Here is a 17,049-nt window from a genome sequence, read left to right on the forward strand (position 1 = left end):
TCTCTTGCATACTAAGCAGGCAGGTCACAATTGGCCCAGAAGTCCTAAATAATGATGATTTGCTTCCAAAATTTCCCTTATGGTTTTACAATTTAGACACACAGCAGTCCAGAACCAATACTAATCCAGCAGCATTTTTCAACTAATTGAGAATATATTTTTCAAAAACAGTCTATGCATAATACTGTGATTAAGGTACAGTCAAAGGAATTGAAAGCTTAACAAAACCTTACCGAAACATAATTGAGAGTCTGCACGAAATCAAGAAGATCATAGAAATATTTAGTATTGTATCTCATTTTCTGTTAAGAACTTTCAAAAGCTATTGAACACAAAAAGCTTTAAACATGAAAAGGGAATTGGAAGTATTGATTTTTGTTCTGAAAATTTTCATTCTTAAAATATTACACTAGGGGGGCTTCCCTGGTGGCGCAGTGGTTGAGAATCCGCCTGCCGATGCAGAGGACACGGGTTCGTGCCCCGGTCCGGGAAGATCCCACATGCATGGAGCGGCTGGGCCCGTGAGCCATGGCCGCTGAGCCTGCGCGTCCGGAGCCTGTGCTCCTCAAAGGGAGAGGCCACAGCAGTGAGAGGCCCGCGTACCGCAAAAAAAAAAAAAAAAAAAAAAAAAAAATTACACTAGGGCTTCCTTGGTGGCGCAGGTTACGAATCTGCCTGCCAATTCAGGGGACACGGGTTCGAGCCCTGGTCCAGGAAGATCCCACATGCCATGGAGCAACTAAACCCATGCACAACAACTACTGAGCCTGTGCTCTAGAGCCTGCAAGCCACTACTACTGAGCCTGTGAGCCACTACTGCTGAGCCTGTGAGCCACAACTACAGAAGCCCGTGTGCCTAGAGCCTGTCCTCCGCAGCAAGAGAAGCCACCACAATGAGAAGCCTGCACACTGCAACGAAGAGTAGCTCCTGCTCGCCACAACTAGAGAAAGCCTGCTTGCATTAACAAAGACCCAACACAGTCAATAAAATTATATTTTAAAAAATTACACTAACATGAAAAATAATTTATGTTGAATTCTCTACATACGAACCATACATCTTCTATTCAAAAATGTTTATACTTCATTTCTTTACTAAATATCGTGTGATGTCTGATCCATGCTTTGATGCTAGAGATTTTCTCCTCACCTGACTTCTTTCCTTGGCTTGTCTCGCAGTTCTCTAAGAGTTAAAAAAAAAAGAAAGCATGTGTACATATGTTAGAAAAAAGTACTGGCTACAGAAACTCAAAAACTCTTTGTATTGTTAGTGTTAAAAATATCTACATTATCAACACACTCATTTACCAGTGCTTTGCAATTAGGGCGTTACTAAGCCACAAGCAGAGGACTCCAGTAGCTCTGAGGTCGTAGGTTCACTTAGGACCAGATGCTGAGGAGAAAATGCACAGCTTTGGGGGCTGTCTTGCTACCCAGTGAGATGGTAAATACCTCATTTGGGGACTAGGGGAGGCTGTGATTCCCCTTCCCCTCAGCCACATGGCAATTTCCCAGAATGCAGTGTGTGCAGGGCCCACCCACCTCCTGTTCTCTGGGCTCCGAAGCCTTTCCCAACCCAACAGCCAAGCCAACGCAAAAAACCAAAATGAGACAGAACAGAACTGGACTCTTCTGCTGCTCCCTCAAATAAAGATTTTCATAAGACTCTGAAAAAGTGATTACAGAAGGTGCAGCATTCTCTTTTGCTATATCTTCATTTTCTTATAGGTCTTGAATGTGCTAATAATTTTCACAGCTGAGAAATCAGATGACTTTTTTTTCCCAGCTGAAGTCCATGCACATGTGAAGTGATCCAGGTGGAAGGGGTAAGGACAGAAAAAAGGTTAAAACTAAAAATAAATAAAAAGCCCTGCTTATGAGATGATCCCGTTTATGTAAATGTGATGTTTGTGAAGAAATTGAGGAATCTGAAATATTAAAAGGAGGCTAAGAAAGTGCTCATATGATATGAACACTGGCAGAGGATCTGAACAGTTCTCAAAAGTGTAGGACTTCCCTGGTGGTCCAGTGGTTAAGACTCCATGCTTCCAACACAGGGTGCATGGGTTTGCTCCCTGGTCGGGGAACTAAGATCCCTAATAGCGCATGGCATGGCCAAAAAAATGAAAGAAAAAAAAAGGTGTAAATACAATTAATTAGCATTTTTACAAACATCAGGGTCTTTTGTAAACACAATAATTCTTCTCTCACCACATCGGCAATAACAAGTGCAGTTAAACGGGCACTCCCGTTCACTGCTGGGGTGGAAGAAGCGTATATGACCATAGTCCTTTGGAAAACAGCTTGGAGAAAATTTATCTCCTACAGTCTCAAAAATATCTAAACACTTGACTCAGTGATTTTTACATCTGAGAATCTATCTTAAGGAACAACCTCAAAATGTAAAAAATTGTATACAAAAACACGCAGTTGGCAGCACTGAGTGTATGAACCAAAAAAATGTAAACAACTTCAATGTTCATCAGTATGGGAATGGCTGAATAAACCACAGTAGAAACGTATTCAATAGGACAATATACAGCCATTTCAGATGATAAACACTGAATGCTTATCATGGGAATGGGAAAATGCTCAAGTGTTGCCATGATTAAAAAAAAAGTTGGATACAAAGTTGCATATTGAATGTATGCTTCTTTCTAAGATTATATCTCAAGAGTCAGATCCTATGACCTTTTGCTGAACTGCCTGTTAAAAATTCATCCTAGTTGACAGACAATATTATGTCATTCTTTTCCTCTCATCTTAAGCAATAGGTAATTTCTCCAAGCTGTACCAAGGTTAACAGGTTTCACATTTAGGTCAGCAGTGTAATGTTTGCATGTTGAACTAAGTTGGTCCTAGAGATAATTTATTAATGTTCTCAGATATTTCAGGACATATTTAGCTGCAGATGCAAACATATGTCACTGTCCCCATTTACTAAACTTATAGTTTGAGGATCTGGATCTTTTCAAGACTATGCAATATGTAAGTTGTATTCATTTTCTTCTAGGTGGTGGTGAAAATTTCCTGGTCCTAGAATGAATAGAAAGGGAAGCACTTTCTTTTTCATCTGTGACTGAGAACTTGCATAGGCCCTAAGAGAAAACTCAAGTGTTAAGTGATGAAAATAATAAAATACGTCTCGGATCCCAGACTAGGGATATAGATTCACATACGTAATCTTCCACACCTGTATGCGCAATTTTCCATTTACTATCTCAAGATGGAGTCAGATGTGTCGGTGAGCTTCACTGACCTCTTTGTGACAGATTGTGCAGAGGGTCTGCAGGTTGTCCAGAGAGCACTGTCCTCCTCCACCAGACACTGGCTTGATGTGGTCCACCTGCCAGAAATGCCCTTCCCCTGGGCTTCTTATCATTTCATTAAGCTGCAATAAGAACACAAGATCAGCAATTTTCAACATACACTGTGGGAACTGTTGGGTTTGCATTGTGCAATCGTGTTCACACAGCAGAATCACAGGGAAAAATACATTAAGATGGTTTTTTATAGCTTTTATTGTGAGTAGGAAAAACCCTCTAGGTTAGCAATTTGAAAGCAATAAAAAATGTTTCTGAAAAAGGTTTTTCCCCTCCTTACCTAACCCATTTTGAAAAAATTACAAGCAAGTATAAAATACCAAGCCTTCTGACAGACTGGGAAAAATCAATTGCTTCTGCACCTTTGAGCTAGTTTATATAGTCACTAAAACAAAACTGAGAAAAAAATAAGAACAGATTAGAAATGAAAAACTTCTGAATATTACTGACTCAGACAGTCTTTTAATTGTTGACCTAAATGCATTTGTTACTATACCAATGACAGTTTAATATTAATAGTGATCATCCAGAACTTTTATGCTATTACCTGGGAGCCTCCTAAGTTACGTGGACTGGAATAAAATTTCTAGAACAAATCTCTGTAGCTTGCATATTTGGAATAAACAAAGATGTTCATTTAAAGCAGCCACTATTTAGGCCAGTCCGTATATGCATATTTAACGAATGGTAACCTACATTTGAACGGGATGTATTTTAGCATTTTATCTGAGGTAGTAAAACCAGTTCTCAACATAGCAGTGTAGAGTTGTTTAAATATCACAAAGACGAGTGTGAAGACGATATTATAATATCTTCCTTGTTCCTTGGTCTTGAACAAGGAAGATATTATAATCAGCTTCAAGGCTGCTGGCCATGGGAATCTACGACACAGCTCTAAAGTGCTTTAGGAAAGTTGTCAGGCCCATGGATGGCTCAGGGACCTTAACAGCAGTGTCTGGACCAAGAGCAGCCCCAGGAAGCAGCAAATTGGAGCAATAACCTTTGTCCACCTTAACTCTGTTACAGATGGACTTTCTCTTCTATACTGAACTTCCCAACTTCTGTCAGAAGATATATAATGATTTTTATTTTTGAGGCTGGCATTGTTAGAGGAGACTTCATATGGCAGTCTTGTGCATCAAGCAAATGGCATATTCTTAGGGAAAAAAATCCATTTTGGTTCTGTCTTTTGTAACTGATTCTTTTGTGCCAAGCAGTCTCCATTCTGACAGATTCTGTGATCCAGAAGGTGCTTCTTTATTCTTCCCAGTAATTCAGAATCACTTGGGGCCAGTCTTCCACATCCTAAACTCACCTCCAGAAAGAATCACTCCCTCTCCCGCTGGTCATTCCATGTGGGCCCTGTGGTGCTTCTTATTCTCAGAACGCTTCTCTTTTAGATGTATACTGTGTTACTTCTGCATTCTTGGACAGACTGTTTTCAAGATGTTCTTGAGTCATTTCATTGTGTGTCTTCCGGAAGCCTCCACATGGAGGCAGCAGCCAGTAACTGGAGTCTGGCTGACATCTCCCGGATGGGTGTGACATGACCCTCACCGGTTAGACCAAAGGATCTTTCAGGAACTCTGGATAACATTAGGGGAAGAGTGTATTTCCCTAACAAAGTCATGCTAATTCATCTTTGCAGAAATGCTTATTAATTCTGTCATGATTCAGCAATACTAGGTAAATAAAAATATAAGATTTGACTACCTGGCTGGAACTTATCCAGTATTTTAGCAGATGGAGAGTGATTTTTTTTCAAAACTAAGCTTACTACAAAATTACACATTTTGCTCTAGTTTGAAATTTAGTACTTATTAGATCACAACACTGGAAATCCAACTGAGTTTTGGGTGTCAAAATAAATACTGAGAATAGTGTGCTAAGAATACTATTTTTGTCATGAATTACATTTTACAATGGGATAAACATATATAAGTTTTCTTCTCATTGTAATGACTACATTTTGGGGGTTATCTGTTTACCCCTTGTTATTCAATATTAACACCATGAAAAGTGAAACAAGCATACCGTAAGTGCCTCTCAATGCAATGTACCATCTGTTAAGGTCTCTTCCCAAAATAATCTAGTCAGAATATAATTAAACCTCTAGATCTTATAACCATTATTCAGGAAATCAGGGGGATAGAGAAACATGTCAGAGAACATCATGAGGATACAGGGAGACAAATCCAGAATGTGGGAAATCCTAAAGGCAAATGTTAACAATTTATTGTGTAAAAAGGGATGGGGTGATACTACAGATTAAATGGAACGTAAAAGGCGTAATGACCAAATGCAATGTGTGGATCATATTTTGATCCTAATTTGAAGAAAGCAATTGTAAAAAGACATTTCTGAGACAATATGGGAAACCAGACATGGACTTATAACTGCGGCATTATAATTGTGTTGGGTGTGATAAATGGATATTGGGATATTTAAAAGAGAGACAGACCTATGATAAACCATAATGGAAAAGAATATTAAAAAAAGAATGTATATATATGTATAATTGAGTCATTTTGCTGTACAGTAGTAATTAACACAACATTGTAAATCAACTATACTTCAATTAAAAGAATAAATAAATAATAAAAGAGAGAAAGAAAAGGGGGGGGAGGGAGAAAGAAAGTCTTTATCTGTGAGACATACATAAGGAAAGTATTTAAGGGTGAAATGAAATGCTGTCTGGCATTTGGTTTAAAATAATTCCAGGAGAGAGAAAGAATTGAGGTGAGGGACAGATGAAGATGAATGGCAAAATGTTGATAACTGTTAAAGTTGAGTGATGGGTATGTGGGTCCATCATTCTCTCTACTTTTGTATATGTATTTGAAAATTCCCATATTAAAAAAGTTTTAAAAAAGAGAGAGTATTCATCACTCAGTGCAATGTTACCTTCTATCAGTCACATGATTATAATTTACCTGTTCTAATGGGAGCTTTGAGGTCCAGGTAATATCCAGAAGATTCTTCCTCTGACCTTTAGGGGCATCTCTCAGACGTAAAAAGAGTTCTTGTGCATTCAGATTACATAGCTGACACACGCCATGTTCAATTTCAAATACTTTGGCTCGCAGGTAACTGTTATTAGATCGAATCCAAAACTCCTCTTGACATTTCAGAGAGCAAAACCGTGAATCCCAAGCATTTGCTTTATGCTCTTGCTTACTTTGGCAAGTGGGTTGCTGACAGCGAAGGCAAAGTGGATTTCCTTCATTATCCACAGCTTGCAAATAGCCTTTGGATGTAGAAGGTTTCACAGTGAGATCAGCTTGGGCTGTGCCAGGATTTAGAAATGGGACACAAGCTCCATCTTCAAAAAATTCTCTAGAATGAGCAAAATATTGATTAGGTAACTAATGAAGGCTTACTCTACTCTAAGTAATTTTTATTTAAAAATTAAATTTTCATTTAAAGGTCTTCAAAGTTTCTATACTGATAACAGTAAACATGGGGCCCACAGGTTTTGTGATTCAATGTGGAAATGAAATAGCTATAGTTGGCACTCTCTATTCCACGGCAAGTAAGAGAAAGAATGTTGTGTTCAAAAAATAAATTTGCAAACAAATATGCTGCCTCTCTTGGGAACTTAGATGTCTTCAAGTTACACACTCAGACTCTTGAGAAGGAAAATGAGAAGTTAGAAAATGCTTCTTTAGGCTGGGAAAGGACAGGGTGATGGAAAACCTCAGCTAAAGTTAGTGGCTACCTTGCTCTCTAGATGTGTCAGGTCACACGCCTCATTAGGACCAAGAGGCCGTTTACCAAGGCTTCCAGGAACACTCTCTTCCGGCCTCTGCTGGCCTTCAGGAAAAAGATCATTCATATCCATTAAGTGACAGAGCCAGGGAGCTAACAGTGCTGATAGGAATTAGAACAGGAGACTTGCTAAATACGCACCTCCTATGGGTAAACTCTGAGTCGATAGAATTAAAATTAGAGATGAAACATGGTAGGACATAAACTCCATTTGTTAGAATAAAAGGAAAAGGTACCTTACTCAATTTTGTTGAAAAGTCCTACATGGGAATTACAATAGCTGCTTTGCTCATTTTCCATGGCTGTTTGTTAGAGTGTTAAAAGAAAAACTTTTTATGATAGTAAGAACTCAAGATTGTGGGGCAGAGCCCAGATTCTCCTAGTGTCTAGTGGCCTGGGGCAGGTCACTTGACCCACCTGGTCTCAGGATCCTTCTTTACCTCTAATTTCTAAGATGAGGGCATCAGGAGCCTCACAGGGTTGCTAGGAGGATAGAAGAGCTATTACATTGTAAAAGCTTTTTGTAACCTGTAAAGTGGCCACAGTATCATTACAAAAATGAAAGCATAAATTTAAAGGAATAGTCTTAGTACTACTATGCCCGACAAGTAAGAACAACCCCTTACTTTGTAGAAGGGCCCCCTGGCCTGGACCCCTTTGTGATCAGACGGACATGGCCCCCATCATTCTTCACCTTGTCCATTGAGGCTACAGCAACGTCTTCTTTGGTTATGTATCTAAAACAAATACATGTGAAGTAGATTTCCTCTCTCCTATAAGAGTTTCTCTATTTCATGCACATTTCTCCTTGTGAAAGCAATAGGAGAAAAAGCAAAATATGAATCTATTCATTGTGCTAATACTTAAATGAGGGAATGGAATTTTTTCCCTCTACATTGGTCTCCACATGTAGGAAACACATCTCTTTGTTCCAAATTAGTTTTCTCAAGATTTATTTTTCTAAGAAATTCAAGAGTCATTCAATATCCTTTGGACAAATTTTCACTTAGGGGAAAAAAGGCGTGGGTGTAGGAATAAGAAATGATCAAATACATGCACCACTGACAGCCTTAAGTAAACTGCTTGCCAAACTGTGCAGAAAATCTCTAACTGCACTTTTACCTCCCTATTGGTCTTCTCTTCAAGGCTGCTCACATCACCTTAATCAGTTATAATAGTGTATCAATCAGTGTATTCAGATAAAGTGATTCTCTTTTTAGTTAACTAGGTTCAATCACATTGTCTATAATCTTACGGTTTCCATTATTATCAGCTCATATAGAGTTTATGGAATCTTCCACTGAAATAAAGCCACTCTTGATGTGGGATTCAGAACCTTATTACACAACACTATCAATACAACATAATGGTTTAGGGACTGGAAGTAAAGAGGAAAGTTATTCCAATTAAAGGTGACGGGGGAATTTAAGTAGGTGAAATGCAATTACCCAATTAATTCCTTCTAATTAGCATGGCCTAGTTTCTCTAGTAGTTTACATCTATTGCAATTTTCTTTAAAAATTACTTTAAACATGCATATTTTCATGTTCTCAAATACTTCTTCATTTGGTAACTTGACAGTAAAATTAAAGTTAAATCACAATGGAATTGTGCAGTTACAGGTAAAATTTTAGAAATTTGCTTTTATGTTGTTGAAGAAGATTTAGTAATTAATAGATTTCCTCCTCTTTATAAAGTAGTTTATTAATTTTTTGATGAGGTGATACATGCACATATTTCACAATTTTAAAGGCAGGCACTGCTTTATATGGTGAACAGTGTTTCCCTTCCATTCCCATCCTTTTCTCCCCACTTCCCCAAACTATCTCTGTTGCCAGTTTTCAATATATTCTTTTAGAAATAGTTCATTTTTTATGTGTATAGGTGTATAACTTTTATTTCTTTCTTTGTATTTTTATGGACATACAATTCACATACCATAAAATTTACCATTTTCAAGTTTACAATTCAGTGCATTTTAGTATATTCATAAGGCTGTATACCACTATCTAATTCCAGAACATTTTTATCACCCCAAAAAGAAACCCATAGTCATTAGCAGTCACTCCCCATTATACTTTTTATTTTTAAAAACAAATGGTAGCATAATATACACACTAATCTTCACCTTGCTCTTTTTACTTAAACATACATCTTGTAGATCTTTCCATATTAGCACACACAGAATTGCCCTATTTTTTAAAATGGCTGCATGTTATTTCATCATTTCGACACACCATATGATTGATGTATCTTACCAGTCTCTGATTAATGTCCATTTAGGTTGTTCCAGGCTCTGCTATCACAAACAATGCTGTAAAAAATATCCCCATCCCAAATATCCCTATTTCCTACACAAGAAGTATCTGTAGAATAAATTCCCAGAAGTAGAATTGCTGGGTCAAAGATCTTGGGTGCTTTAAATTTGGACAGATTTTGACAAATTGTTCTCCTCTGGTTTTGTACAAATTTATACATCCACCAGCAATGGAGAGCCCCTGTTTCCTCATACTTTCACTAGCACAAGGTATATCAGTTAAAAACATCTCTGCTAATGGTGATAGGTATCTTGTTATAGCTTTACATTTGCATTTCTCCTGTTAAGAGGAAGGATGACCATCTTTTCACATGTTGGCATTTCTACTTGTGTGTCTTTCTTAAAGCAAAAAAAAGAATCACAGTGAATTCTTTAAGTATTCTTTAACTTGCCCTTTTAGCTGCTAAATTCCCTCCCCCCTCCTATCTTCAACCATTTCATTCCCTTGACAAAAGCACTTTGCTAAAGTATTCCAGCATACTCTAAAAGAACTCAAAAGCTTCTAGCTTTGATGGGCAATGGAATATTAAGCCTAGCCTGAGGTAGTAGTCAATGTTTAAAAGCTTAGAAACTTAATTTAGTAACTTTAAAAGATGCTGAGAAATCTGGGACTTCCCTGCTGGTGCAGTGGTTGGGAGTCCGCCTGCCAATGCAGGGGACCTGGGTTCGACCCTCGGTGCAGGAGGATCCCACATGCTGTGGAGCAGCTAAGCCTGTGCGCTACAACTACTGAGCCTGCGCTCTAGAGCCCACGAGCCACAACTACTGAAGCCCGTGTGCCTAGAGCCCGTGCTCTGCAACAAGAGAAGCCACCGCAATGAGAAGCCCGTGCACTGCAACAAAGAGTAGCCCCTGCTCGCCACAACTAGGGAAAGCCTGTGCGCAGCAACGAAGACCCAACGCAGCCAAAAATAAATAAATAAATAAAATTTTTAAAAAAGATGCTGAGAAATCTATTCAGAGATTTAAGAACTAAAAATAACCAGAGGTTACTTCCTATGAGAGGTTTAAGTACAAATTTTTGGAAACCACAAGAAATGGATCAATCAACCCCAAAGTGGGTTGCTGGCAACTTTTCAAACGTAGCTGCATTACCAATATTTAATTTTCCATTGAGTTTTGCTAAGAAGTTCAGGTAAGCATACCAACTTTCAAAAGGATTATGGTAAATCCGAATTTTGACAGATAGGGAAGGAAGAATGTTGTCTACTCAAGTAATTCCTGGATGGGGGTGATCGGAGGAGATGGCAAGTTTTGCAATAAAAGAGGAGTGGGTTGGAAGGTGGCCTGAACCAATGACAAGAGTGGTGGGCTCAGGACTTCCCTGGTGGTACAGTGGTTAAGACTGTGCTCCCAATGCAGGGGACCCGGGTTCGATCCTTGGTCAGGGAACTAGATCCCACATGCATGCCACAACTAAGGAGCCCGTCTGCTGCAACTAAGACCCAGCACAACCAAAAAAAAGAAAGAAAGAACAGTGCTGGGCTCTAGGCTGTTGACTTGCTTTAGAGATCAGCTGTGGCTAGAGGGTAAATTTGGCATTCTAAACCCACAGGTTTCCAAGTGAATCAGACCTGCCCTTTGACAAGTGGAAACCCACTTAGGAACCTAAACAATGGCTGGTGATCTTGGCTTCTATTTATATTTAAGAGTGAGCTGCTCAAAAGCTGACTACAAACTCTGAGCTTGGATGCAGCCTGCAAATGAGTGGATGCCACTGGAGGATAATCACGTTGGGAGTTCTAGCCATTGCTTTTGGGAGAATTCCTGCAAATTAGTATATATGTGTCTTTATTCTGAAGCCATTTCATCTTTTCAGAGATGCATCCTCTAATCTCATGCCTAGAAAGTAAAATGTGGCTTTTGGTATGGCAGCTGAGCCAAGAAAGGGACCTGGGGAGTGTAGTTTCCGGTATAACGCCTCTCCCTTTATCTCCACTGAGGCTCGTGTTTCCACGACTGGTGCCTCTCTGGTTCAGTTTCTCTATAGAGGACAGTGGGAAGGCAAAGCATCCAATGTCTAACTGCTCTTCTTATAGACTTCCAATCAATGCTGTTGTGTAGCCCCATCTTTCATACCTGCTTTCAGAGACACAGTTATTCTAGTTTAGTGACACTTACTGGGGTTCTACAGCCAGAATCAGCATCCTTCCTCAAAGCATCCCCCTCTGCAGATGCACATGTTTCATTTTCATGGCTCTGCTAAGTCCATGTCCCTGGAGCGCCCTCTCTCCATCTCTCTTTCATCAGTGACCAAGGTCTCTAGATCTACCTCTATAACACCTCTCTTTACTCTCTTTCCTCCATTCCCATTTCTAATGCCTCAATAACAGCCCTCATCTTTTTTTTCCAGGTCTACTGTAATAGTCTCTTAACTTCTGTGGTAAGCAGAATTTTAAAGATAGCTCCCTAGGAGTCCTGTCCCCTGGTATTCAATTGAACACTTATCTAGGTAATGTTGTAAAGGGATGCTGCAGATGTAATTAAGGTTACGAATCAGCTGACCTTAAGAGAGGGAGCAATTCAAAGCGTGAGAAGGATTTGACACACCACTTCTGATCCTGAGATGTAGGGGCCCATGTGCTAGAACTAACAAGCAGCTGAGAGAGGCTCCCAGTCAACAGTCAGCAAGGAAACCTAAGTCCTACAACCACAATGAACTGAATTCTGTTAACAACCTGAATGCGTGTGGAAATGGATTCTTCCCAGACTATCAGTAAGAGCCCAGCCATCTTTTTTTCAGCCTTATAAAATCCAGAGCAGAGAAACAAGTACAGCCAACTCAGACTTCTGACTTAACGACTGTGAGATAATAAATTTCTGTTGTTTTAAGCTGCTAAGTTTGTGGTAATTTGTCACAGCAGCCACAGGAAGCTAATGCCACTTGTCTCCCTTCGAGTCTTGCCCTTTCAATCTAATCTTCCAACTGCTGCCAGAGTGAGCTCTTAAAAATACAAATCTGATTATTTACTCCCCTGCTTGTTAACATAGTTTTATCTTTAATATATCACCTACATATATTTTTATAAATAACACTGTGTGTCTGACTTGGTTTTATATTGATTTTATGACTTTTGCTTTTACACCTGACCAGCCATCTTTCTTAGGTGGTGCTTCCATGTCTGCTGGAGAAGAAACAATGGGACATGCTATAAATTCAGTTAAGTAGGGTATTATGATTATGTAAAGAGAAGACCAATACTTCACCTAAGACTATGGTTATAAAAATGAAAAAAGGAGAGGACAGGAAGAAGTATTGAGAAAAATAAAATAGGCATCGTGTTTTTTGTTAAGTGTGTGTGTATATGTATGTGTAGGTTTGTGTGTGTATGTATAAGTACACACACATATTTTTAATCTATTTTTTACATAAGGTAATACACACTCAGGGGAAAATTCAACCAGTATAAAGAGTTGAGGCAATAGTCCCAAACTGGCAGCTCATGGATATATCCAACTAGTCAAAAGGCTTTATTTGACTCTTACAGTGTTTTATTTTTTAATCTGAATTTGAGTGACGTTAGATGGGTTATGTACTTTCTAATTTGCTATAGTTCCACTCCCTACCCCATCCTTTTCTAGTTTTACACCTGATCTCATTCATTCATTTACAGTTCCTTGCTTTGTTTTTACTCACATGAGTTTGTAATCCCAGCAAAAAGTATAAAGTCCCTACCATCTCCACAAATCCTCTAATCATATGGTGTAGAGTAAAACTTCTCAACAGTGCACTAGTGACATTTTGAAATCAGTAACTATTTGTTTGGTCCTGTTGACTGCAGAATTTTTAGCAATATCCCAGCCTCTACCCACTAGATGTTCCCAGTTGTATCCCTTAATCGTGATAATCTAAAAATGTCTCACAAGATTGCTACCCAGAGAAGAAACTGCCCCTGTTTGAGAACAATGTCCTAGAGAAACCTCTGATACATGTTTCTAAGGCATCTTCCCTGACACTTACTATGTCAATGATAGCAATTATATGTTTGTGTCTCCATCCTTTTTTATACTTATTTTTACTCTTAACAATTTATCACAAACATCGTTCCTTGTTCTCACATATGAATATACCACAGCCCTATTTTGGAACAGTTGAAGAGATTTTCACAGTATTGAAATATAATGTATTTAACCAGCTGTACCCCTTCACATAGCATTGATGGATTTTTTTTCACCTGTGTGCATGGAAAAAGCTAGAGATCATAAAATGATGGAATGTGAGAATGAAGAGAGATTACAGGTATATGGAGACAGCAAGAGCTAAAGGAAGGGGCTTTTTCTGCCAATGCTGCTGTTTGGTTTGGTGCTTTGTGATCTCTTCCAAACCAAGAGCTGGGGTGTAGAATGGCTGACTGCTTTTCCTGTGAATCTTTGCTTCGTGCTGAAAAAGAGTCTACAGAGAATGGGGATTTCAGACCACACAAGGGGATGTCTGAGTGAGGCAAAGATGATTAGGATGCCAAGAAAGCGAAGGGAGTGTACAGAGATTAGAAAGGGACCTATAATGATAAAGGCAAAACAGTTACAAATGTGAGACATTTAACCTTTCCTATTACTTTGTTTCCAACCATGGGCATGAAAATTGTTACCTTCTGCTACTTGTCTGGTAGTACATCAAACAGAACCAGCTCCCATGCTGCATGGCATCCAAGATTCACATTCCAAGAATGAAGGGCAGATGGGGCCCAGAGGCAGCCTCCACTGTTACATCAGGGAAGTGTTTTCCTCTTGTTAACCAGTAGCCCAGGCTGGGCAGGTCACAGGTCAGATCAACCTGGGACTCTGGCCTCTCTCTTGATGAGTAGGACCCATAGTGAGCAAGATCCAGACAACTTGAATCTTTTCCAGCAGATATGATCAAATTCACAAAATATCTTAAGCTGTCATTTTATGTATAATTTTCTCTTAACTCATCAGGATTTCATTAGTGGTTAATAAAATGCCTTAGACTCTCCTGTAGAAATAACTATGACAAGTAATAAAGTACAAAATAAAGACAGCTCATACCTTTTGGTACTGTTTTGTTTGGTTTGCTGCTTTGTGATCTCTTCCAGAGCAAGAATTGGGCTGCAGAACAGCTGCCCACTTTTCCTGATTATCCTTTGCTTCATAGCAGTTAGACTACTCCATTCTCGAACAAACCTCAAAATCTGGCAGAAAATGAGATAATGAAAAGAGTGTACAGCTTGCCAGGCATCTTCCTTTGAAAGTGAGGCTACTTATAACATCTGAAAATGGATGTTTTATTATATCCCCCAAAGAGGCTTTGAGTTTCACAGTTTAAGGCTTTCTTCAATTTGATGCAGTTTTCCTATCTTTACTGTGAACTATCTATGGCCAGTTCTGCATACGTCTCGTTGAAGCCATAGACTCTCTAAGGGCACCCTTCAGGACACTCAGCCTATGTCTTTAATGCACATAGAGACCAAAAGTGGTCTGGCTGTTGGAAGGACACACCCTACCAGTGGCCGAGGCAAAACTGGTCTTGGGGACAGTGGGCCCTGTGGTGGTGACAGTCACAGTGCAACACCTGAGCATCGCTTGTACCCGACTGCCTAAATTCTCACAGGAGAGAGGCCGTCAATAATAAATCTGGCACATTTTATTAGGGTTAACATTACTCTTACTTATTGGTCAGTTATAGGTAATTGGCTATTTTCAGGCAATCTGAGAATCAATATTACATGATACCAAAGAAAATAGCTCATGGCTACCTTTTCCTTTGAGACAGGTGCAGCCAACCAAGGGCAATGTTTCATTTCCGCTCAAAGGGCAAAAACATAATCACTATTTTCTTGTAAAAAGTGGTACACTGCATGCTGGCTCAGCCCCTGCCATGCTGACCCTTCTTAGCAGTGAAGATAAATCGGCCACAGATGAGAACTAAGGCCTCCCCAGCGGGTATGTGGCCTTTGGCTGCACAGTTGCTTGCAGCAACGAATGGAGTCACCCCACGTGGTATTATCCCTGCTCTCAGAGCTTGTTAGTGTTAGAACTTAACCTACAAAGATAAAAGGTGATTCTGTCAAGATACAAACATCACAGTTGCTAAACCTGTGAATGAGAAATTAAATGATGTGAGGATGACTCTATACATACACAGAAACAGCAACCCTAGGTGTGATCATTTGCCAAGGAAACGGATTTCATGTTTATTCTTAGCACCAGGGTAATTCATAGGCACTGCCTGGACTGATTAAAACGCAACCAGTGATTTGACTCTGCAACGGGCCACAAAGTGCTCTGCTTTTATTAAACTCAAAAAAGGTCATTAAAATTACTCAACAAATTTTCATTTAGAACAAACGCGCAGGACTATTCTTACCAGGGAGCGATTTTGTTTCAGCTGAAAGCTTGCTGGTAAATCTTCCCAAAGGTCTAATTTTATATCCAAAGGAATGAAATTACAGTTCATCTGGTTTCCATCCTGATTATAGATTAGGAAGGCATTATTAATCCATTTTGTCTGTAGGCACGAATAATTATTTTAAAAGTAAAGAATTCTATTATGGCATCGCATGCCCGGTCTCCTAAAAGATAAACTGAGGCGGCTCATTCTAGACAAGATTCCACCCACACAGCTCCCCTGAAAGAACACTGAGTGGAGAAGGAGGGCCAGGCTCTCACGCCCTCTGAGTGTCCCCACTGCATTCACTTTTTTTTTTTTTTTGTGGCACGCGGGCCTCTCACTGTTGTGGCCTCTCCCGTTGCAGAGCACAGGCTCAGGACGCGCAGGCTCAGCGGCCACGGCTCACGGGCCCAGCCGCTCCGCAGCATGTGGGATCTTCCCGGACCGGGGCACGAACCCGCGTCCCCTGCATCGGCAGGCGGACTCTCAACCACTGCGCCACCAGGGAAGCCCCCTGCATTCAATCTTAAGGGTAAATGATCCCATGCAGAGGGGTGTGGTCAGTCAAATACGAGGTTTAAACATGAAATATTTCTTTTACAAAGGGAAAGAAGAATCTTTGTATACAGAAATCTACGGTATAAAAAATACTTGAACCCACATTCTATAGAATTCTCTCAGCCAAAAGGTAATGTTACAGTTCCCACAATCACTTCGCAAAAGAAAAAACATACAAAAAGTACTTACAAAGTGATTAAAAGTTTAGATATGTAATCGTTACTCTAAACTCTGCATTAAACACGGGATTCTGGCTGAAATGAACAGTTCTTTAGAGGTATACTATTAACATGACATAAGATGCTAAACATCTGTTACTGCTCTTCCTTTTAAAGGGTGTTCTTTTAGGCACTGAACTAGGGTTTTTATCCAAATTTCTGTTTCTAGATTTTATTTCAGATCTCCTAAGGTAAAAAGGAAAGCTTTCATCCGAACTCTCCTGTAGCTGTGAGAATCCCTGTTGACATTTCATCTGCTTAGTGTCTCAGGTTTAGAAAATTGATTGAACAACATGTCATGGCAAGGGGACATGTAAGTATTTAGAAGAGTCATAAAAATGCACTTGAGACTAGGGCACAGGCGGGGCGTTTGAGCCAGAATGTGGGTCAGGAAAGCCACGGTATTTGCCTGGCGGTGGGCACACTCCACTCTTTACCAGGAGTCTGCAGTTTCTCTCTGGTCTCCACCCAAGGAGGAAACACCCTGATCAGATGATCCAGGATGCAGAGGCTTCA

General features: G+C 39.7%; 1 protein-coding gene across 7 annotated transcripts in view; it reads right to left on the bottom strand.

Annotated features, from left to right (window-relative positions):
* Positions 1-1,013: 1,013 nt before the first annotated feature.
* The window catches only part of ZRANB3 (zinc finger RANBP2-type containing 3), a 285,790-nt gene continuing 269,754 nt past the window's right edge, over positions 1,014-17,049 (bottom strand). For all 7 annotated transcript variants that reach the window (XM_067025920.1, XM_067025924.1, XM_067025926.1 and 4 more), the window contains 6 exons: positions 15,734-15,835; positions 14,416-14,558; positions 7,718-7,828; positions 6,257-6,659; positions 3,260-3,391; positions 1,014-1,183 (listed from right to left, as the gene is read on the bottom strand). In XM_067025920.1, the coding sequence (XP_066882021.1) occupies positions 1,085-1,183; positions 3,260-3,391; positions 6,257-6,659; positions 7,718-7,828; positions 14,416-14,558; positions 15,734-15,835 (990 nt within the window). In that variant the 3' untranslated portion in view covers positions 1,014-1,084. The remainder of the gene's footprint in view (positions 1,184-3,259; positions 3,392-6,256; positions 6,660-7,717; positions 7,829-14,415; positions 14,559-15,733; positions 15,836-17,049) is intronic.

This window comes from Kogia breviceps, chromosome 2 (assembly GCF_026419965.1).
Source record: "Kogia breviceps isolate mKogBre1 chromosome 2, mKogBre1 haplotype 1, whole genome shotgun sequence".
Classification (NCBI taxonomy): domain Eukaryota; kingdom Metazoa; phylum Chordata; class Mammalia; order Artiodactyla; family Physeteridae; genus Kogia; species Kogia breviceps.